A 22667-nucleotide genomic window follows, 5' to 3' on the forward strand; every position below is an offset into this window, starting at 1 on the left:
TTGCGCCCAACCTACCCCCTCCTGCCGCACAACCTTCCCTATGCGGCGATGGCTACTTTGCATAAATGCACACGCGTTCGTATACCTATGTATGTACACGTGTGGTATATAATATGGGGTGCTCCCGCATGCCATAACCTCCGCTTCTGGCGTGCGGCTGGGCCATCGCCATCCGGTTGAATGCACTTTTAATTTCAACCCTCGAACCGATGGTATTGTTGTCGATTACGTTCAGCTGCCGGAAAATGCAATTATTTATTTTTCCAAGTACCAACACAAATTAAGTCGTTAAGTCATTGCAGATCAACACGGACTTTTTCAACGGATTTTCTTTTTTTACATTTTTCTTTTTGTTTCGTCAGAGCTTACATTCTCAATCAAAGTCGATATGTTGTGCACTCGGCGTATGCAAATCGCGCGGTCGTTATCGTGGCGACGTCCATCGCACGGCGTCTTTTTGAAAAATCGATGATGGCTACCGTAACACACGACATTTCTTCAGGAATGATCCTGTGGATTTTGAAACGCGATCGCTTAAATTCCCCGCATATTTATAATTGTGGCACGGCAAATAGTGAAGAATTTGATGTTACGTGGAAAAATGAAAAAATAAAATTTGTAACGAAAATGCAGATTCAAGCCGGGACGGGATATCGGCTCGTTGGAGGCGCTGCTCGACCGGCTTTCCCTGCGGTTGGATCTGCCACGGGGCGCTCGGCACATATTCTCGATGGACGGCGACCGGAAGATCAGCCTCGACGAGCTCGAGGACGGCGCCTCCTATGTCGTCTCCAGCTACAAGACATTCAAGGTACGCCAAATCCTTCGTTTACGCGTACAATTGTAACCACACACATAATATATATATATGGTATAGCTTCGAGCAAAGTCCCGAAAAACCCGTCTGTTGTGTTATGATTGCCGGTCGAGGTGGGTGCGGCACGGCCAAGTGGGTCACTGGGGGATTGTTATCTGAATGATGTGCGCGTATTGTGTGCATTGATTTAGAACCAAGGCCTGCTTTGCTGCATTTTTGCGGGATTTTTTCTGGCTTCCTGTTGTTTATTTATTCGCTCCAAGGTGCGATTCGATCGCCTCTGTGCGGCTCATTAATTCCCCTCGTTGGCCCAACTTTTTTTTCCCCCCTAAATAGCTTTGTATATTTTTTCACCGTTTCCGTATTCCTTGTAAGCTCGACGCTTTTTCAACACATTCGTAATGTTTTTTTTATGTCAAATTTTTAAGTACTTTTGATGTTCAGTAGTACATACCGAAAATGGTCAGACATGGCTGAAAAGGTCAAGTCTACAGTTGGCAATTAATAAAAATATTAGTTTGTTTTTCGAGTCTGAAGGCTCTTTTGATTTCCCGTTGTACGTCCCAAAAGTATAGTCAGACATTGCTGAAAACGCAACATTTTACAAACGTTAGTGTGCCGAATCTGAAAGCACTATCGGTTTTCAGTAGTAGAGTCCGAAAATAGTCAGACATTGCTAAAAACGTGAACCCTATGTATGTTGACAATTAACAAGTACCAGTGTTACGGATGTTTGTTTGTTGCATCTCAAGGTACTTTCCATTTTCAGTAGTAAATCCCAAAAGTAGTCAGACATTGCTGAAAATGTGATATTTGTACGTTGACGATTCATACAAATATTACTAGTGCTCGTTGATCGAGACTGCAGGCACTTTTTATTTCCAGTAGTACACCCTGAAAACAGTCAGACATGACTGAAAATGAATTTATTAACGTTACATTGTGAAATCCAAAAGCACGATAATTTTCAGTAGTAGAGCTCGAAAATAGTCAGACGTGGCTAAACACGTGATCTGTACGTTGATATAATAGTTTTTGTTGCTATCGAGCACTCAAAAACCGAAAAAACTAAGAAATCTTAAGCAGAGAGAAAGAGCGAGCGAGCTCTTGGGGTCAACAAACGAGAATCTCGGCAAACATTTAACAGCCGTATGGAAGCCACAGTGGGCCGTACTCTTATCCAACTTAAATTATCTAATAACCACTGACGTGTGGAAACTTTTCGCCCTGAAATCCCATTAGCGTAACCGATGAGACCCAACTCGCTTACCTATACAAATAAATATACATTCAATATTCTCCAATCCTCTCAAATGTGACTTTGCTTTTAAGAAATTACATTACCTTGTGTCGAGTGATTGATTGGAAAAAAAAAAAAAAAAAAAAAAATTTGAAGGAAGATCGGAAGGAATCGATTATACTTCATACGGGCAGCTCCACTGTGAATCTCCATTTATGAGTCTCACCCTTGGGAGGGCTCGGCCAGCTATACCTACAGTAGACAGTTTGAGTCAACTCACAATGATGATTTATAGACGCGAACACCGTAGATACACTATGCGAAAATAGGGAGCGAAAAACACTTAAAAAAAAAAAGAAATGGAGAAGTATGAGCTACTTTGCCTGACAACAAAAGCTTGGCTGAAAATTGGCCGTGACGTATGAAACGAAAAAAAATAAGCCTTTATGGTGATTGAAAAGAAAGCAAGTAAGTACACACGACAAAAGGGAGGAGGGTAGTAGAGATTATACATTTGCGAGGGAGTTATTTACATACGTAAAAAAAAAAAAAAAAAAAAACAACACAGTCGAGAGCGAAGAAAGTAAGTCAGTGGAAAGAAGGGACCGGATCTTGGGTAGGAAAGGGGAGCCGAGAGTTGCCGCATACGCGTGATACACACACGCGCGCCCGCGCGACCTTATAAGAAGCTCTACCACCAGAGGTATATACGTATATACCATGTGTACACCAAAGAGTGTATGGCCGGCTTGCGTGTATATGGCCCAGATCGTTGGCTGTGTATACATGTATAAAGTGTAAGCACTGACCAGGTCCGTTGGTGCTGGCCGCACGCAATGTACGCGCGCCAAGGAGGGTCTTGGATGAGTGTGCACGTGTTGTGTGTATACCTGTGCTTGTATCAACAGCTATCGTGCAAGAAGTGACGGATCGTAAAATCACGGCGCGAGGAATCGTAAAGTGATGATGTTTTTTTTTTTTCTCTCTTTTTCTATTTCTTCTATCTTTGCTTGCGCCACACGGAGAAAGGGAAATATGGTGTGGACGTGCTGATTGATGCAGTGAGAGTTTAGCATATATTATCACTAGCGTATATTGTGTTTATTTTTTTACGGAAAAAAAAAAAAAAAATCAATGATTATTTGCTATGTCTATGTATTTTGTTCAAAACAACATATCATATAAGCTTTCAAGGCTACGTGAAACACTTATTTTTAATGCAATTCACTTTGCAAGTAAACTCATATTTACTGAGTATCGAGTGAGTAATTTTAACCGTCCCGTGAATTTGCCAAATCAAGCTAGCTTGGGTTATAAACTTTAAAAGTTTTAAATTCAACTGCGAATCAGTTTAATTTTTTTGTTTGAGATTCCTCTTAAGAACTAATTTTCAAAGACATGTATCATGCAGAAAAAAAAAAAAAAGGAACGATGTATCCGTAAAGACGTGGAAACAACTAGCGATTAAATTTCCATTCTTCAAATCAGATATCTCAACCCATCCACAACTCCGGCATTCCTTTTTCATTATCTGAGCAACAAATGTTATCAAAGACGTACACGCAGTCCAGTAGTACACCACTGACCCTTGGCCCCCGGAAACCCTATACCCAGCAATATTCATAACGTTCACACCCTAAACGCACCGCTCGCGGGACGAAGCACGTGGTCGCCCCCGAAGCGGGGGCTTGCAAGCTCTGGACAAGGGGGCGTGGCGCCCCGAGCCCTCTTGCTCCGATTTGCCAAGGGAGCAGAGCTTGCGCGCGCAGCCTCCGCCCTCTTTCGGCGGCTCGGGGGGGGGGAGGGACGAGCCTCGGCGGGTCTCTAACCCCGCACCCTCTCCCGGTGCGAGCGAGTACTTGTGATTCCGGAAGGAGGGCTCGAAGCTTCCTTGGGACGAAGGGGGCGGACGGAAATTTACATTCGAACGGCGACAACTGCTACGACAATTGATGGATCATTTGCTGTATACAACGTTGTTTCCCTATATGAAATTGTCTTTTCGAAGGTACGAATGGTGGATTTTGGAAACACGGGTTTCCAAAGCTTTCCTGGCTTTGCTCGAATCCTGGGAATGATTTATCCTCGAGCACACCCGAGGCGTTCGCCTTCTCGAGCTAAATGTTCAAGAGATTGCTAACTGGGCACATACGTTATACGTGAACAACGAAGAACCTCAATCATCCCAGGAGTACACTGTGGCTACACAACTAACGCTTCTAACGCAAAGTACGACCGCAACGTTATTAAATTACCATAAAAAAAAAAAAAAAAAAAAAAAAAAAAAAAAAAAAAAAAAATAGGAAAAAAAGAAAAGGTACATCCATTCCACTGTGTGCGTGTGTAAATCTCTCTTCTTCTCGACTGGGCGCGGAAACGCTGCTCTCATTATTTCCACGCGCGATATTACCAACACGCAATTGAGGCTGGAATGCATTGCGCGAAAAAAGAACGAGATGGACATCGCGTGCCTCCTTGGCATGATATTAAAGTAAAATGGTTGTACGCATAATTTCGTATTTATCCAGGTGTGTGTGTGTGTGTGTACGTGTACCTTACATATCGAGGGTCAGACAGAGAGAGAAAGGAATGCGGTCGACGGTCCTTATATGCGGCAGGCTTGGCTTGCCCCTTTCCTATATGCAGCTATCCCGATGTACGAGATTTTCTCGTGTTACCTCGAAAAAAGTTGTTTTTCCCTTATTCAACGAGGGGCTGAATTTCTCTTTACCTCGGCGAGGGAAAGTAGGTCGCGTGCCTTGTACGTTTCAACGATACAATTTTTGATTGATCGAGGGACTGGAATTTCCTTCGCTTCCGTGTGCCCTGGGAATCCCGAGATATTCCGCTCTACTTGGTTTTCAGGCCGGTATTAAATGCGTATACCACGTATACGGATTTCGCATCGAGTACCGGCTACCGTATAATTTTGAGTAACGAGGCAGGATTTTTTTAACGAACTGTATAATAAGACGGATATGGTAATGTATACAAACGAACGCGCGCAAAAAAAAAAGTCTCGGTGCGATTCAAACCGAGGAGGAGCCAAATTACGATGACGAGCATTATATTGTATACCTCTGTACTTGTACCGAAATAAAATTAATTACTCAATAAACGACACGATCATACGATTTTGCTACTATGCGATCTTAAATGCACGGATGCGTACTAAGTAACTCGCGCGGGCGTGCAGTAGGGAGTCAAGTATGACCGGACAGTCATTGTTAAACGGAGCGTACGTGTATAAGCATCGAGTGTATGAATCACGGCAGCGTTAAGCTGGGGGATGCAGGACATAGTGTTGGTGGTAGCAGGGGGTGGCGGGGGGTGACTTCCGTGTACCACGAGGGTAGCTTAGGCGAGGAGCCCCCCTTTTGAGCCTTTCCTTGCTGACTTTCTCGCGAGACTCGCTTTGTGTCTAGTGGCGGGGAAGGGAAGGACCGTATCTCATTGACCGCCGGTCAGCGCCGGCTCACCCCTCCTCGAGATCGATACTCCACCCCGGCGATTTCTCTCCCTCTTTTCCCTCCCCCCCCCCGCGTGTTATTCTCCGTCTCGGTTTTCTTACTCGCGCTTCTTTCCTCCGTGCCTTCTTTTATTTTTTTTGTTTTTTTTCCATCGCATCTCTTTGTCCGTGGGCTCTGGATTGTACGTGATTTTTATCTTCCCTGGCATTTCGTCGATAAAACGATAAAAATCAGGCCGTTTCCTTCGCCATCCCAGAGATGTGGAAAATACGAGAGCAGTTAACCGGTTCTCGGGTAATGTTGCTCGGAAGCCGAAAACGATCAATTATCGGGACAGGATGAGGGCGGGAGGGGGGGAGGGCCTCTGCGCGGATTTCTTCGAGCGCCCCTCCTTTGGAGAATCGATCGGTATGCACACGTTGCTTGGGATTTGCTTGGGCGTGCGGACACACGGTCAACTGCAAGAGACATCAAAGTTGCCGCGACAATTTGCTCGTAGAATGCGTCGGTGCGATACATCGACGATGGCTTTTTTTTTTTTTTTTTTTTTTTTTTTTTTTCATCGTCAAACACTTTCAACAAGTACTTAATGAGTTCATTGTTATTCGTGTTTCTGGAAATTATGCTGATACTCGATAGTACTTGTTTACAATACGCGTGACGGAGACGATCACGCGATCACTATCGCATAATCTTGTTGATCGAGATGGTATTTTTTTTTTAATAATAATTACAGCTCTAGTTTACGTAATTCTTACTCTCAAAACAGTGAACAATCATTGCCTAAAGAAGTAAATTGGTTTATAAAATCCGTAGCTGACAAGTTGACGAAACAAGTTTAAGTAGTACGAGTCAGTTTTTGGGAAGGCGAACCTTGATTTTTTCCCCTTCTTGAATCTGATTACCTCCGACCGTTTGTTACTTGGAAAATATGTTGTCCTGAAACATTTACGTCCAATTGTTTTTCATTACAAAGGCTTTAAATCGATTGTATTAATTATGAGAAACTCTAAATGAACGCAGCACATTATACACCTATTATTTTCCACGAACAGTTTTTCTGTCAACCCTAGTAATAATAAGCACCTCAAGCACTGTAATCGAGATGATGGATCGGCAGCTCTTTCTCATCGACATAAAGAACCCAAACTCTGGTCTCTCGTTGTACTGCGCGCCGCTGATGAGTATAGTCATTGGGGTCGAAGAGATTGCACGGCACCACCTAATCATTTTCCCAAGCTACTCGCGCAGATGTTACACGAGCTTAAGGTCCTCGTGGGTGGTAACGATGTCAATTTGCGGGTGAATTATGGCCGAGCATGCACAAACAATTTTCCATTTTTCCCGCCGTCGTTGTTGAGCAGGGTTTTTACGAGCGTGAGCGCTTTTTCCCTCGTACCGTACTCCAGTAAACTTCTTTCGAGACCCCGCCATTTATTTTATTTCGTGTAATTATCGGGAAAACATGGATGGCGCGATTTCTTGGCTCTTTCTTTTCAAAATCACTGGGTAGGTTTACTTTCTTTGAAAAAAAAGTTTGGAAGCTTAAATTGCGTGCACGGCTGTACAGTTGCACTTCCTTTACCGATATTTTTGTTTACGTGCAGTACGAACTGATGGGAAAAAGTTGAAAAATCCTTGAACCAGGTATTGGTGCTTACAAATTTTATAGCTACGAATCAACTTCAGCTGTTATCTTGTATTACACAAACGTATTCTTTTTATTTTTATAGCAAAAGACAGCAAAGTTTAGTACTTGCTGCAAATAAATATAATCATTAGAAATATTTTTTAGTATGTATTGAAAAAACAAACGAGAGAGAATAAAACAATTTATTACACTTTGTGCGTAAACGTCAACGTAGACTCGCACCTTCGACCCTATACCTATACAATTAAAAAACTGACGAAAAAAAAAAATAAAAAATCGTTAAGAAACCGCGTGAAATCTCATACACACTTGTCCCTGTAGTAACGAGTGCTGGTACTCGTAAGTCCAAGACGGTCGCTGTTTGTTTCCCGTGCGTAATTAAGGTCCCTCGGTCTCGACTAATTTCAACCCACACGCGATTGCGTGCGTGATTTACGTGTTTCCCGCTCGCCATTTTTTCCGCCCCTGCTTAGAATAAACACAAGAAAAGACTCCCTTTCGATCTCCACTTGCGCGAAAGTAAGCCACTTTTATCGTAAAACCACGACCATTAGATTGTTTTTTTTTTTTTTTTTTTTTTCCAAACGCGCGTCAATCGACGTGAAAAGTTGGACCACGAGAGAGCACAACATCTCGATACGAAGTAAATCAGAGGGCCGGAGAGCCAAAACGTCCCCTTGCACCACTTCCCAAAGTAGGCCGGCTCCCAGCTCGTACCCACCGCAAGAAATGTCCACACAATTTTCTTTTCTCTCGCAATAAACGCGTCACGCAGGTAAGGAGTGGGGGGGGAAGGGCTGCTAGTGGCAATTACCACGTCGTCGATGCCAGGCGACGATATGCAAATCAGCTCAACTCGTACACGTTCTCCCTCGCAGGTGAGTTTTTTTTTTTTTTTTTTTTTATTATCACAAATGCAGTTCGCGAAAACGTGCGGGGCGGGAGATAGGAGAAGCGAGATACCGTTCGTTGGTAGCCCTTGGTTTTTTGCTCTTTTGTGAAATTTTCCGTTTTCCCGTGATTTATGCGTCAGGCAGTTGGAGCGCTTTTCCCTTTCGTCCAAGCAGCTGGAAACGTGCGAGTATATACATTCATGATTGCATTTGTATGATTTCGAGGGGGTCGTGGATTCTCAGTGGTAATAACGCGATGTGGCCCGATTTTTTTTCTCGTGGATAGTACTATCGATTCGAGACTGCATACATTGGAAATGATTAACCATCTAAAAACAACGAATCACATTATTTATATATTATTTATTACACAACAGAGCACACGGTGAACGCGATGAACTGAGATGTCACGCATCCGGAGCCTGATAAAACGATATGCATCGTAGAAAGAAAGAAAGAGTGACACACTTTCCAAAACGTCGAGTCGGCTTCCGGGGTATTTTTTTTTTTTTTTTCCAAGTCGATGCACCAATTACTCTCTCTCCACTGTATAATCCAGCGAAAGCGATATTTATGCGCCACTGCGGAAGAGGAAAAGAAACACGAATCTCCTCCAACCCTATTTTTCGTATGGAGCGCGTGAGAAAAAAAGTGGAACACTCGCACAGAGCCCTACTTTTCGACCAGTGTATACACACTCCCGAGACAGATTTATCGAGAAGGGGTTGGACGAAAGAAAAAAAAAAAAAAAAAAAAAAAAAAAAAGTAACAACAATAAAGGGGGACGGGCACACTCGAGAAGTATGTATTATGAGTTGTTACACGGTCGAGGTGGTTGTACATGCAGGTGTATAGCGTACACACGTAACCCGAGAGCCTCAATTTTGTCGTCCCTACTTTTTTGTTTCTGGAGCGCACGATCTCGCGGGCTCGCGTGCCGATTTTCCATCACGTGAGCTAACGCGCGCGTGTGTATACACTTACGTTCGATCGGCCACGATAAGAAGAGAAGAAAAGGAAAGGAGAAGAGGAAAAGGAGGTGAAAGGACACTCTCGCTGGGTAACGTATATGTATACGTACCGGCTAGTTTGGGAACCGATTTTTTACTTTCCTCGGACCAAAGGGAACAGATTTCTCGCTTACCAGCGTTACTTTGATACATTTCATGGACAATAGTTTTCTTTAAGCTATTACCCGTGATCCTCCCCATGAGATTGGGTTACATATTTCATTGGTGACCTTGAAGACGAAAAAAAAGAATAATAAATAAATGCAGCATCGATGAGAAATGAGGGACGGCTGTTACATAGAGATAATCTATAGCCTAACAAAGAAGAAGAGTAACGGCACAGGGCGCAAGAGGGTGGGAGAAAGTCAAAGAGAAAGACAGGCAGGCTGAGCAGAAAGGCTCGCCCGCGCGGTGCAACAAGACAGCGAAGGGGGTGTGATCGGGCAGCCAAGCCCCTATTCACCTGCCCCCTACCCTACTCCTTAGCTCAATGGACCTTGACCCTGGATGGGTGTACCGGTGTGTGCGTGGGTTGATTCACGACTGAAACGCGCCCATTTGAGCGTTCGTGTACGCGAGTATGTGGGTGTGTTGTCGTTGTCATACATGCAGCGTCCGCAATACACTCCCCCTTGGTTTAGGGGTCGGCGTGTATTTCAAGGTCAAAGGCTCGACGACAGACAAAGAGCCTCTCTCCTTCTTCGATATGTGCAATTGTTGGGGCTAAAGGGAAAGAGAGTTACGCTCGAGGTATTCCTTTCGATTGTTCGGGCCATGTGGTGCTCTTATTGAACTAGGAGTTATTATTCCTATGGAGGCAATGCTTCATTTGTGCATTTATCGTCCTTTACAGTATTTCGATCAACACTCTCGTGACAAGATGGGGAAGTCCCGTGAAAGAACTTCACGAAACAATCATACTTTTACACTTTTACTTAAACATTATAACGCCACGCACAAGCGCTCTCGTTGCAACGAAGAGCAGGTGACAACTATTAGTGAAATTGGGACAAGTTGCGCAATCGAACAACGATGAGACACCTCGTGCCCTTCGATCGAGACCCTTTTGTAACCTGTGGCTCTGACGTCAAGGCGCACAATAACACACGTCTACCACTCCGCAATGGCACAAATTGTGTTACAACATCGCTTAGGAACCAACGTCGACGATGACGGACAGATGCAGTTACGCAATCCCCCACCACAAAACAGCTTTGACTTTTAAATGACGAGCCATAATTTGGCACTCCGATGCTTCAATGAATCTGTTTGTTATTGAATTTGGACCTTTTTTTTCAGTCGACTGGATCTTTTTCTTTTTTTTTTTTTTCTACCTGCCAAGTAAGTACCCAAGGTTCGCTAATCAACACTAATCGACGACTCGATCGTCCATTATTCTCTCGCGAGTGCACACCCATTTTATTTCATCTGCAGATCGATCGGCGCACCCGCGCCGTGCACGAAAATTCCAGAGGTGCGGTACTTTGAACGACTCCTCGTGCGCTCGATGGAAAGCCTTGAAATTCGCTCCAGGTGCCAGGGAGATCGGTCACTTTGACCGGTATAGCAATGCAGGCGCGTCTAATGGTCCGACGCGTGATTAGGCCACGGGAAATGGATGTGCTCGTTTGGTGGATTTTTGCGCGCACGAGGTTCATTCGATTAGGCAAATTGACTGCGTTATTGGAGTGGCCGATCCCATCGAGCTCTATACCTATGGGTATTATCAGTGCTTGGAGGATTTCGATTTTTCACAGCCAGGATATTAGTCGCAGGTGCACTTTGGGGGATATCAAGATAAACTATCGGCTCGGAGTTATGCGTGTATAAAATGCATTTTCAAAAAAAGCTAAAGAAATTGTCGATTTCGAGATTCAAGTTCCCGAAAATTCGACCTGCACGCATACGCGTGGATATACAATCCGGAGCCCGGAGTCGTTCTAGAACCAAAAATCGAAGTCTCGAGCCGATCTGCAGTGTAGTGACGTGCCAAAGAGAAAGAGAGAGAGAGACAGAGAGAGAGAGAGCGAGGAAGTAGAGTAGGAGAGCTCGATTAGCATGCATAATCGGCTGTTGGTGCTCTATAAACCATCACCCTCCACACATGCATCTCACGAGTGTATTATGTACTACTCACTCGTGTCGCAACTCAAGAGGACACTGAGTGTGTGTATCTGATGCCAACGTGTACGAGCGTGTGCGTATTGGTGTTTTATGAGTTTATTGTGGTATATTGGCCGTGTTGGGTGTCGTTGCGATACTACGGCGTAAATAACAGCTGAGCTTCTTTATCATTCGTCCAAAGAAACAATTTTAGTTTCATCGAGACGCAAAACTCGGTGACGTCATTAGGCTGTGTCATATGTTTTTAAACGATAGTTAATAACAATAGTGCACTCGAGGAGGTGTGTGTGAATCATCAGTAATTATCGGTAAGTAGAGTAAGTCAAACTTTGGTCAGACGCAGTTGTTAATGCTCGAAATCACCATTTTGATGATCAGCTTGGCAAAAAATTAATCATAGAAAGTAAGAGATCTTTTGCACTGGTGGTGTGGTTCAATAATTTTTAGGATATCGATAACTCATACAAATTATTTAATTGGGAGAATTTTACCATCTCACTCTTGATACGAATACGAGGCAAAAAATCGATTTCCCGATCGCACGGCATTCATTAGTATAGCAAATTGACGAAAAAAAGGAGAAAAAAAACCTAGTGTCGGCCCAGCAAAAATCGCGCAAAGAACCCAATATCCTTACCCCAAGCGAGAGAAAAATCTTTCCTCTTAAGCGCAAAGAATCGGCATCGTACGTGTCCGGGCCCCGTGGGGGTGAAAGCTCGTGGCCCCTTTTTTCCGGATCTGTAGAGAGGGTGGATGTGGAAGGGGGGGTCAGGTTGATTAGCTGACCAGCTAACGGACACACGGGCTCCCACTTTCTCCGCCCATCATTCGCGCGACCCCCTTTTGCCGTTGAGGCACCCCACCTCCCGCAAGCCAGACGCGCGACGCTGACTAGCGCGATGCTCGACTTTGGTCAGCAGTCGATCGAGGACCACCGCAGCGTCATAACGCGAATTTTTACCCTCTTACTTGCTCGCTTTTTTGGACGGCTGGCTCGTCCTACTCCTTTTTCCACCTGATTTTTCGGGATTTTTCGATACCCGAGCGACAACCCGTGTTTTTCGTTCGTTTGCACACCAAAGGTGCGGCTGGCCGTACCGATTTTTCTCCGATTCGTGTGCAAAATAACAACCGCACAATAAACTGTTCTCGATAAATCGTAAAAATAACACACCCGATGAACGGCAACAAGCCGATCGATCGGCCAATCGAAAAAAAAATCGGCAAGTGAAATCGAAGCAGCAGTGCAATCCGGAGAATGAGCAGCGCCGATGTTGCCGAGATAAGCTTCGAGCCACGGCACCCTGACGCTTAGCATCGGAGTACGAGTACACACCAACTCGCGCGATATAAAACGATCGAGCGATCACGATACAATCGTAGATGCGAGGAAGCAAAGGAGGAAATTTCGCATTAGCGCTCGGGAGGACCTTGCCTCGGCGATGTTAGCACCTTAGCCCCGGAAGGAAATAGCTTGTCGGGAGAGCGGACTGGATAAGGTATGGTCCATTTGTTTTCTCATTAAAAACAGCTTCCCGACAGTAGACCTGTCGAGCCGATTTTTTCGGAACCGCTCGCTCCATCTCGAAAGAGGTACTACAGTTAGTTCGTTCTGCTGTAACTAGCTAAGTGAAAAGCCCGAGCATCGCGATCCCTCGAGCACGAAAAAAGCCCGGCCGGAGGAGCGCGGCACGGTAGCGAGCAAGCTCCAACCATTGAGTCGCCGGCGGGCTCGTCCAGCCGCTCGGACTCAGGTCCCGAGGCCTCGCTCGATCTCCCGGGGCGGTTTCTGCGACGCCGATCGTCCTCCTCGTCGTTCCTGACGAGCCACCCGCTCCGAAGGCGGCCCCTGAGACGTCGCAGCTCTGGCCTGCCGACGATACGGAGCTACTCGCCGGACGACAACGACGACGAAGAGGAGGAGGAGGATTCCGAGGACGACGAAGACCAAGAGGCGGTGCCGGTGCCTACGAGGCTGTACTACGGTGCCGATCGCAGTGACGACGACGCCGACGAAGAGGACGAAGACGAGGATTACGACGACGGAGAGACGGCACGCGAGGCCTTCGTCGTGTTGATGAGCGACTCCTTCGAGGTCATATCCTTGCCCGCCGACATGATGCAGGTACATACGGCGCTGCGGCAGCCTACCGATCTCCTTTTTCTTTGTTTCCTCGACGCCCTTCTGATGGATGACTCGTGCGGATGCGACTTTTCACTTGATTCGCAGCACTTCCGGGAACTGCACTTTGCACACTTTTGTTTGGGAAACAAAAAAGCTTCACGGCCTCGTGTTTATCGTGAGCTATCTGTATTGGCTGGAGAAATGTTTAAAAATTGTGTATGCATCCATTATTCATCGAGCCTAAGGCGATGGATCGATCGTAAAGGGAGAGGAAGCAAAAAAAAAAATTCTAATTCCGCTTCCGCATTGGGTAAATAAGTCTCTGGGGCAGAGACTGGTGTAAGCCGTGCACGAAGGGGGTAAAGTAGAGCGAAGGAAGGGGGAGAACCCCGTAGCTGCAATCTAGGCTAGACTCTGCATCCGAAATCACCTCGGCACTTTGCTGTTACACGTACACTTGGGTAACTTACACACTCACACGGAAGAGATCATCGACGCACTCGACCTCGAAGCCCCGAGTCGTCGCTCTCCCTTTTTCTCTCTCTCTCTCTCTCTCTCTCTCTGCTATGTCTTTTTTCTTCTCTATGTAGACCAGATATGCAGGGTCCTTGAAGAAAATTGTTACTTTCTCGAATTTGCATGCCAATGGGCCTCCGTGTGTTATGATTGGCCGAGTTTTGCGCTCTTGCCTTGGATTATTACCGTACGCTTTGCCACAGAAGTAGGTTCCTAATCATACGCTCCGTACAGTCGAGGGCTGTCATTACTACGCGCAGTTGTGTGTATAACGCTTAGAGTAACGCTGGTTCATACGTACTGCTAATTGGCGGGCAAATCCCCTTTTTTTTATACAGATAGGGGTGCGTTTCGGGTTGTTACTGTGTTTTATGAATTATCTCGTAAAGCTGAAAAAAAAAAAAAAAAAAAAAAAACTCATTAACCCCTCGATTTTTCACCAAACAATTATTGTGGTGACGAAATTTCATTTGTTTATTCGGTGATTCAAGCGAACATGTTTTTTCTTTTCAAGTTTCAAGCCAGAAAGTGACGATTAAATCGGTAATCTCTTCAGATTCGTGAAACGCAATGTTAAGTATGTCGCACGAATTTTTTTCCTTCGTCAAGTAGAACAAACCGATTATGGTCAGACACACGATTTGAGTTTCTGTTAGCCAATAGTTCAGTATTATTGTAGCCCTCACTACCTATATATCTATATGTATATATATATGAGCGCGCGGTGGCTCAGTCAACCAGGTCGTGGATTGGGACGCGGGAGACCGTGGTTCGATTCCCGGCCAGTGCGACTTTTTCGGGCAAGTACCTCTGTGTATTTTCACGTGTGCTTTTTCACCACGCAATGCTCCTCGAGGAGGGCTTAGGCGACCTCCTCGCAGCAAAATTGCCTAATTTCCCCCTACCCCCCTCCCAGTAATGTGAGGCCTCCCATCCCTCTTTCCCTTTCTTCTCCCAAGTGCTAAGTGCCCTGTGTAGTGCCCTTTACAGGAGCCGGACGTAATGCACTATAATATAAATATATATATATATATATGTATGATACATAACGTAATATACTAATTATCCAAAACACTTTCCTCCCACCAAGTAGAACAAGCCGAGTATGATCAGACATACGATCTTACTTTCTATAAGCCAACTAGTAGACAAATAATATTGTAACTATTACTACCTATACGTGATAAATAACGTGAAATTTCATCCAACAACTCTTTCCTCTTACCAAGTAGAGCAAGTCAATTATGGTCAGCCATACGATCTAAGTTCCTGTTAGCCATTTAATAGTCCAGTGTTATTGTAACTAATACTACCTATATGCACGATAAATAATGTAAAATATTATTATCCAACACACTTTCCTCCCATTAAGTAGAACAAGTCGATTACGATCAGACATGCGATCTTAATTTCTATAAGCCAACTAATAGGCCAATACTATCGTATTTATTATTACCTATACGTGATAAATAACGTGAAATTTCATCCAACAACTCTTTCCTCTTACCAAGTAGAACAAGTCGATTATGGCCAGACACACAATCTAAGTTTCTGTTAGCCAATTAATATACCATGCAGTGGTATTGTACATACATGATAAATAACGTAAAATCTACTCTACAAGTTATTTTCCGCGTTAAGTAGAACAAGCCAATTATTGTCAGACCTACGATCGAAAACTGTGTAGCCCAATAGGCTTATTGTGTCATAACTATTACTGGATGTAACAAAAAAATCTAGACTAAAAAACCAACCAACAACGATTTTACATTCCAATAACTCATTTTATCCCCACAAAGTAGAACAAATCAATTATAGCCACACCGTAAATTTAAACAAGCCTCCTTTATATATTAATGGACTCATAAATGTATAAATAATTCGACGTTCTCGTTTGTTTTTGTTTTCATTCGTTTGACGAACCAACGCATCCCGTTTCCACCAGCCGGCGAGTTACGGCAAGAAGAGCAATACGTGGTACGTGTCGACAGCAGCGGGGGGCGGTGGAAGCCGGGGCGGAGGCGGCGCGATGCCCGGGATCGGCGGGGGTGGCGGCGGGGCCGGGGGTGTCGGTGGTGGTGGCCTGGGGGGGTGGCAGAGCCGCAGCACCCCGGCCGTCGCCAGCCTCAGCAGGAAGGCTTCCATCACCGACGAGGCACCGCCACCCGGTGGCGGTAAGCCCTCTTCCGGCCGCGTTATTCGCATTGTCAACAACCTCGACCACACCGTGCAGGTAAACCATGTACACATGTGTGTATATTTTGGCGTGTGTGTATGGGAAGTACGTTTGTTGGCCTTTTTTGTGCCATTTAGGGAGCATTTTTTCTTTTAGTATTACTGGTGCTGGGAATTGCCAAGAGTTTTTAGATTTGCGTGTTTTTGCTGATGTAATTGGCCCTTTAACGCTCTCGCGTTGGCTTTATCGTCGACACTACTGTTCTTTTGCAGTTGGCGCTTTTTTCTTATTTTCTTGAGTTTCAGAATTTTTTGGGCTATTACGTTGAGTATAAAAAATAATTTTTTTTTTCCAAACGATAATTTTATGAAAAAGCTAATACGATATAAAAATTTTCCTTGCCGTGATTGCATTATTTTTTTTATAATTTATCATGCTAGCTTATAAAACGTTTTACAACTACTTTTGCCAATTTGCATATTTAGCGATGCGATGCGATCGTTTTTCATTATTTTTAATTGCACAGCCGTGCCCTTTAGCGATAAATAATCTCACGTCTGTATAGCTATAGGATCATTGAGAAAAATTATTTTCGTACTTGCACGCGCGTCCATTCGATTTTCATGCATACCCACTTATAATGAAACTTTTTCTTAAAAAAAAAAAAAAAAAAAAAAAAAAAAAATGCAGTGTCGAGTGCTGTTGAATTTACGCACGTCACAGCCATTCGAGGAAGTCCTCGAAGACTTGGGCCAGGTGCTTAAGATGAACGGAGCCAAGAGGATGTTTACAGTGTCAGGACAGGAGGTGAGAGACATCATATAACATTATTTTTTTTCAATTCCCAAGCATTTTCGTACTCTTAGAGTGGCCATTAGAATTTCAAATTACTCTTATGGATCGTTTGAAAATTTATGCGTGTACGTGTAATACCAGCCTTCCGCAAACACTTGCTTACAAAGGAATATGTTTTTCATTTTTTTTTTTTTTTTTTTTCCTTTTACCTCACTCTTACGTTTATCATGAATTTTAATTGTGTGCCAAGTAATCCTGTACCTACACGTACGTACACCAACACACGTTGTCTTGACGTTTCTTTTCAGCTATACGCAATAAAGTGCTCAGGGCTATTGTTTTGCATACTGCGGTGCACGAAACCACTGCGCTACTATTGACTTTGCGAGCGACGTAGTATCCCGTACCGAGAATCTGTCGATTCCTTTCTTTTTTCAACATTCAATTTTTCATTTCCTCTCATACAGTAAAAAAAAAAAAAAATTGTAGTTTACAACAAATAGATTTAAAAAAAAAAAAGGATTTATGACGTGATGAAACGAGTTGAAATATTTTAAAGATGAACAAAACGACCTATATTTCAGAGCCGCAGTTAATTTTTCTAAATTTAATACTCAGCAAAAAACGTATACGTGCACATGCGCGGGCCTTGAAAATAATTCGTACGTGATGAAAAATATATAATACCCGCGGGTAATAACGAATTCCCCGAGTGTCCTTCGCGAATAATTTGAACGCTTTATTATCCCTCGTTAGACGATCAAAGTAATATCCATTAATACCTCCCCTCGCGAACAAGGAAAAAAAAAAAAAAAAAGCATCACCCACCATGTACGCACTTTCCAAACGACAGCGAATCACGGCAGAACAGTAAATATCCCGCAAGTGCAAGTCGGAGGTCGGGAGGCGACTAACCCCGCGTTGCAATTAGCGGTGCTTTCGTTATTTTATATTCCAAGCTATCGGAAAAGGTCGCGCGTGTCGGGGATTTATCGCGGCTTTTGAATTACGGCCCATCGCGCGGCGTGTAAGTAATGGGCCACTTTTCCCTACTCTCGCGCTACACCATTCAGACAACGAGGTGTTGTTCCGAGGAAGGAAGGAGAGCAACGTGTCTGATTATGCGGTGATAATAATAATAATAATAATAATAATCATTTCTGCCGGGGCTCTCGAGTGGGGATGATCGCACCTCGCGGAGGTTCTCTACCTTTCGGACAAAAAAGCTCTCGCTGCCGAGCAAAAAAAAAAGACGCAACGCAAAGCCCCGTTTGGCCGTGCTTGTATCCGCCTAATATTTTTTTCCCCGCGACTCGTGAGGGTCGCGAGGGAGTCGGGAAAGAAAAATAAGCCCGTATTTTAATTTCAAAAGAAAGTGTTATATACGTGTACGTACGCCCGTACACGTGGTGTATATACATATGTACATGTAGAATCTCGGTGTTGGCAATCAAAATAATCAATCTCCGCGAAAATCAGCATAAATACAGGAAGAGGCCCTTTCGACGACTCACAGCCTTCGAGCACGTGCTGCGCCGTGCACCCGCTATATATACCGTTACAACCCTCCGTATACTCGTTTCGCATCGGTATATCACGCGATATCGCGCGAATTTTCGCACTCTGCCCGCATACATATATGTACATATATATACGGGCTTATATGGATGTACATGACAACACCGCTGTACACGTTACCGATCAGTGACGTAAAAGTGACGCGGACGTTTTTTCCCGACCTCGTTAACTCCTCTCTTATACCCATACGAGAGGGTATACATTCGTCACCTGTAACCCGCCGTAGAGAAAGTTTGGGAGTGGATTTTCTATCGGCGCCGCGATATTTTTTTTCAGGTCACGACCGCATATGAATTTCAAATTGATGCCGATCGATCTATATACATGCACGGGCACTTTCGCGCGGTGAACGGTGTTGGCGTCCAACTCCCGCTTTCGAGGGTTTGCCCTTCGTTTTTTTTTTTTTTTTTTTTTTTTTTTTTTCAACGGTACAGCTGTACGTACGTACGACCGAACGACTAGTCTTTGTTTGTTTTTTGTTGGGTCTCTGTGCAGCTGCGCGTCATCGCTGCACGTGTACTTACCTAAGGGTTTTTCATCCGATCGAATGACGTTTTCACTGTAATGTCGGTACCATCAAAACGTCAGCTAATCGAAAAAAAAAAAAAAAAAATTAAAGGGATTGTAAGGCAGGAAGCTTGGAGTTACGTAACCGAGTTGCAATATTCGATTTTTCTCGTGAACGGCAGACTGGTCAATAACGACAAGGGGGTATTGATGGGTAAACTGTACCGTAGTTTTAATATAAAGAAAAAAACCACATTAACTCGGGCAAACTTGGAAAACAGGTGCGTAGCTTCTCGCAGCTGCGCAACGAGTTCGCCGACGTGGACACGTTCTACCTGGGCACGGGTACCGGTGGCATAGCCACGGCCATCGGCTCGCCAGCGCGCAGGTCGCGCTCCCGAGGCCCGGCCGCGGTGGTCGAGGAAGTCCCGGGCCGTCAGCGAAGGGCTCGCAGCAAAAGTCGACCCCGTGCCCTCTACGCCCCCGAGTCCGAAGTAGTACGAGTCAACGGTTAGTCGAACGAGTACCTTTTTTTTTTTTTTTTGTATATTATGTTTTCCCACCAACTGTTGGCGGACAGATTACAGCGTGGTCGAGGTGTTGCGCGAGGAACCGGCCCGCGTGACCATCCGCGGCCTGAGACGCTCGTTCTACCCACCGTCGCACCTACCGCCTGTCGACAACTCGCCCCCGGAAAAGAAGCTCACCCTCGAGTGGGTCTACGGCTACCGGGGCACCGACACGAGGCGCAACCTCTGGGTGCTGCCCAGCGGCGAGCTGCTCTACTACGTTGCGGCCGTCGCGGTGCTCTACGACCGCGAGGAGAACTCACAGCGACACTACGTCGGACACACCGAGGACATCACCTGTATGGAGGTGAGTGGTTTTTTTTTTTTTTTTTTTTTTTCCCTCATCGATTTGGCTAAACCGACCCCACCTTTCAAGGTCCACCCGAGCAGGGAACTAGTTGCCTCGGGCCAGAGGGCGGGTAGGCACAGAAAGGCCCAGCCGCACGTGAGGATATGGTCGACCGAGACCCTCCTCACGCTCTACGTCTTCGGCATGACCGAGTTCCAGATGGGCGTCTCCGCCCTGGCCTTCTCCCAACTGGTAAATAAATATAAACCTGGGGGGGGGGGGAAACCGAGTCCTTTAAATACTCTCATTCCTTCCCTCGACAGAACGGGGGTAGCTACGTGCTCGTCGTCGACTCGGGCAGAGAAGCCATCCTGTCGGTCTGGCAGTGGCAGTGGGGCCACCTCCTCGGCAAAGTCGCTGTAAGACACTCGTGCAATTAATCCCTACGGCTTAGCGTAGACTAGCGTTTATCATGCGGAAAGCATATTTGTTGAAAATAAGTTGTTCTTACGCCAGACCCTGCAAGAGGACCTCACCGGGGCGGCCTTCCACCCGTTGGACGACAACCTCCTGATAACGCACGGCAAGGGCCACCTGACCTTCTGGAACCGGAGGAAGGACGGCTTTTTCGAGAGGACGGACATCATCAAGCCCGTACGTGTTTTCTTTTTCTCTCTATACTTATCGATCATCAATTGGATGGAGAGAGAGAGAAAAAAAAAAAAAAAAAAAAAAAACCAATGTTCCTCCCACCAGCCGTCAAGGACGCACGTGACGAGCATCCAGTTCGAGCAAGACGGGGACGTGGTGACGGCAGACAGCGACGGCTTCATAACCGTGTACTCGGTGGACGCTGACGGCGCGTACTTCATAAGGATGGAGTTCGAGGCGCACAACAAGGGCATCAGCTCGCTCGTGATGCTCTCCGAGGGCACGCTGCTGTCCGGAGGGGAGAAGGACCGGAAGATCGCCGCGTGGGACTCGCTGCAAAACTACAAGCGCATTACCGACACCAAGGTAAAATACTTGTTAGTGGAATGAAAAAAAAAAAAAAAAAAAAAGGAGCGAATCGTTAACCGCGATAAACGAACGTGTAGCTGCCAGAGTCGGCGGGTGGGGTGCGGAGTATCTACCCGCAGCGGCCGGGGCGCAACGACGGCAACATCTACGTGGGGACGACGCGCAACAACATACTCGAGGGCTCGCTGCAGCGGCGCTTCAACCAGGTGGTGTTTGGACACGGGCGGCAGCTATGGGGCTTGGCCGTGCACCCGGACGACGAGGTCTTCGCCACGGCCGGCCACGACAAGAACATTGCCCTGTGGAGGCGGCACAAGCTACTCTGGACGACCCAAGTGGGCTTCGAGTGCATATGCATCGCCTTTCATCCGTTCGGCGTGGCGTTGGCCGCTGGTTCCTCGGAGGGACACTTGCTCGTCCTCGCGGCCGACACCGGAGCCGCCGTGGCGACGCTCAGAGTCTGCGGCTCGCCGCTCTCCTGCATCGGCTACAATCCGAGTGAGTTTGTTTTTTTTTTTGCCTCGTGTTTTTCATTGGTTTTGCGCGATTCATACAATGCCAACGTTGTGCACGCACCATCAGCTGGAGAAATGGTGGCGATGGGCTCGCAGAACGGCAGTGTTTACCTGTTCCGGGTGTCGAGGGACGGGTTCTCGTACAAGAAGAGCAACAAGATACGGGGCACCCAGCCGTTGGCCCAGATAGACTGGAGCTCGGACAGCCGCTTCCTGCAGACGGTCACTCAGGACTACGATCTTGTTTTCTGTGAGTCTTTTACAGCTTTTTGTTTCTCTCTCTCTCTCTCTCTCTCTCTCTCTCTCTCTCTCTCTCGTTCGCTCGTTCATCTCCATGTGTTTCTTTTGTTCATGACACAGGGGACGTGAAAGCTCTGTCCTCCGAAAAGAGCCCGCTCATAATGAAGGACGTCAAATGGTACACGCACAACTGTACCGTGGGATACTTGGTGTCTGGTAAGTGACACACACACACATATATGTATATATATACCTGGCAATGGTAAATAACACACGAAAGACATTTTTCTTTTTAACCATCATCTCGGTTATTTATTAACAAATCTTTATTACATCTTCGTGGCGCGTGTATACACTATGTACAACGGTATCACCATCATCACCATAACTGTAATATTATTATTGTTGTCGTGTGCATGTACAAATTTCTTGATCGCACTGGACGCACCCGGACTGTATTATGCAGCAGGAATAAAAAAAATTCTGATCCAGAGCCTCGCCACAGTCCCAATGCGTGTACATAATCACTGTTTTTTTTGTTTTTTTTTTTTTATTTCTACAAAAATAAGCACCAAAATCGTACAACGCGCTTTTTCCTTATGTAAAAATAACTCAATCGATCGCTACAAGTTCATTCGAATCGCACTTTGCACCTAAAGCAAAAGAACCCCCCCCCCCTTGCCTAGCCATTCCTCTGCAACAATGACAAAAAAAAATAATAATAATAATTAACGCCCAGGTATGTGGAACAACCGTTACTACCCGCTGACCACTGTGGTGACGACCTCGAGCCGCTCGGCGGCCCACGACATGCTCGTGAGCGGCGACGCCGAGGGCTACCTGCGGCTATTCCGTTACCCGTGCACCAGCGCCAAGGCCGAGTACGTCGAGGAGAAGGTTTACAGTTCGCTCGTCGCTTGTGCCCGTTTCCTCTACAACGACCAAAACGTCGTCACCGTAGGCGGCACCGACGCGGCCCTCATGCTCTGGGAACTCGTCGACGAATAGTTGGACGCCAGCCCGCCCGCTTCGCCCGTTTACATACGCGCGCAGTAGCGCCTACACGCGGTAAACGTTTTTTCGCGCCCTCCGACATAACTCCCTCTTTAGATTTGTTTTTTTTCCCCTTTAT

General features: G+C 45.8%; 1 protein-coding gene across 1 annotated transcript; it reads left to right on the forward strand.

Annotated features, from left to right (window-relative positions):
- Positions 1-13282: 13282 nt before the first annotated feature.
- DCX-EMAP (Doublecortin-domain-containing echinoderm-microtubule-associated protein) lies at positions 13283-22652 on the forward strand. Its single transcript, XM_089595823.1, has 13 exons — positions 13283-13330; positions 15792-16079; positions 16713-16829; positions 19184-19412; positions 19483-19778; positions 19848-20012; positions 20084-20179; positions 20277-20414; positions 20517-20777; positions 20858-21278; positions 21363-21545; positions 21656-21751; positions 22275-22652. The coding sequence occupies exons 1-13, from the start codon at positions 13283-13285 to the stop codon at positions 22541-22543; spliced, it is 2607 nt and encodes an 868-aa protein (XP_089451949.1). The 3' UTR covers positions 22544-22652.
- Positions 22653-22667: the final 15 nt, after the last annotated feature.

The sequence above is a fragment of the Copidosoma floridanum genome, unplaced genomic scaffold (genome assembly GCF_036245765.1).
Source record: "Copidosoma floridanum isolate Cflo_tuat_1 unplaced genomic scaffold, Cflo_Japanese_pri ptg000029l, whole genome shotgun sequence".
In the NCBI taxonomy this organism is placed as follows: Eukaryota; Metazoa; Arthropoda; class Insecta; order Hymenoptera; family Encyrtidae; genus Copidosoma; species Copidosoma floridanum.

Coding starts and splice junctions, on each gene's coding strand:
- DCX-EMAP (XM_089595823.1), top strand. CDS start 13,283: ATGAGCGACTCCTTCGAGGTCATATCCTTGCCCGCCGACATGATGCAG. Junction 19,779..19,847: donor AGGACATCACCTGTATGGAG/GTGAGTGGTTTT, acceptor CCACCTTTCAAG/GTCCACCCGAGCAGGGAACT. Junction 20,013..20,083: donor CCCTGGCCTTCTCCCAACTG/GTAAATAAATAT, acceptor TTCCCTCGACAG/AACGGGGGTAGCTACGTGCT.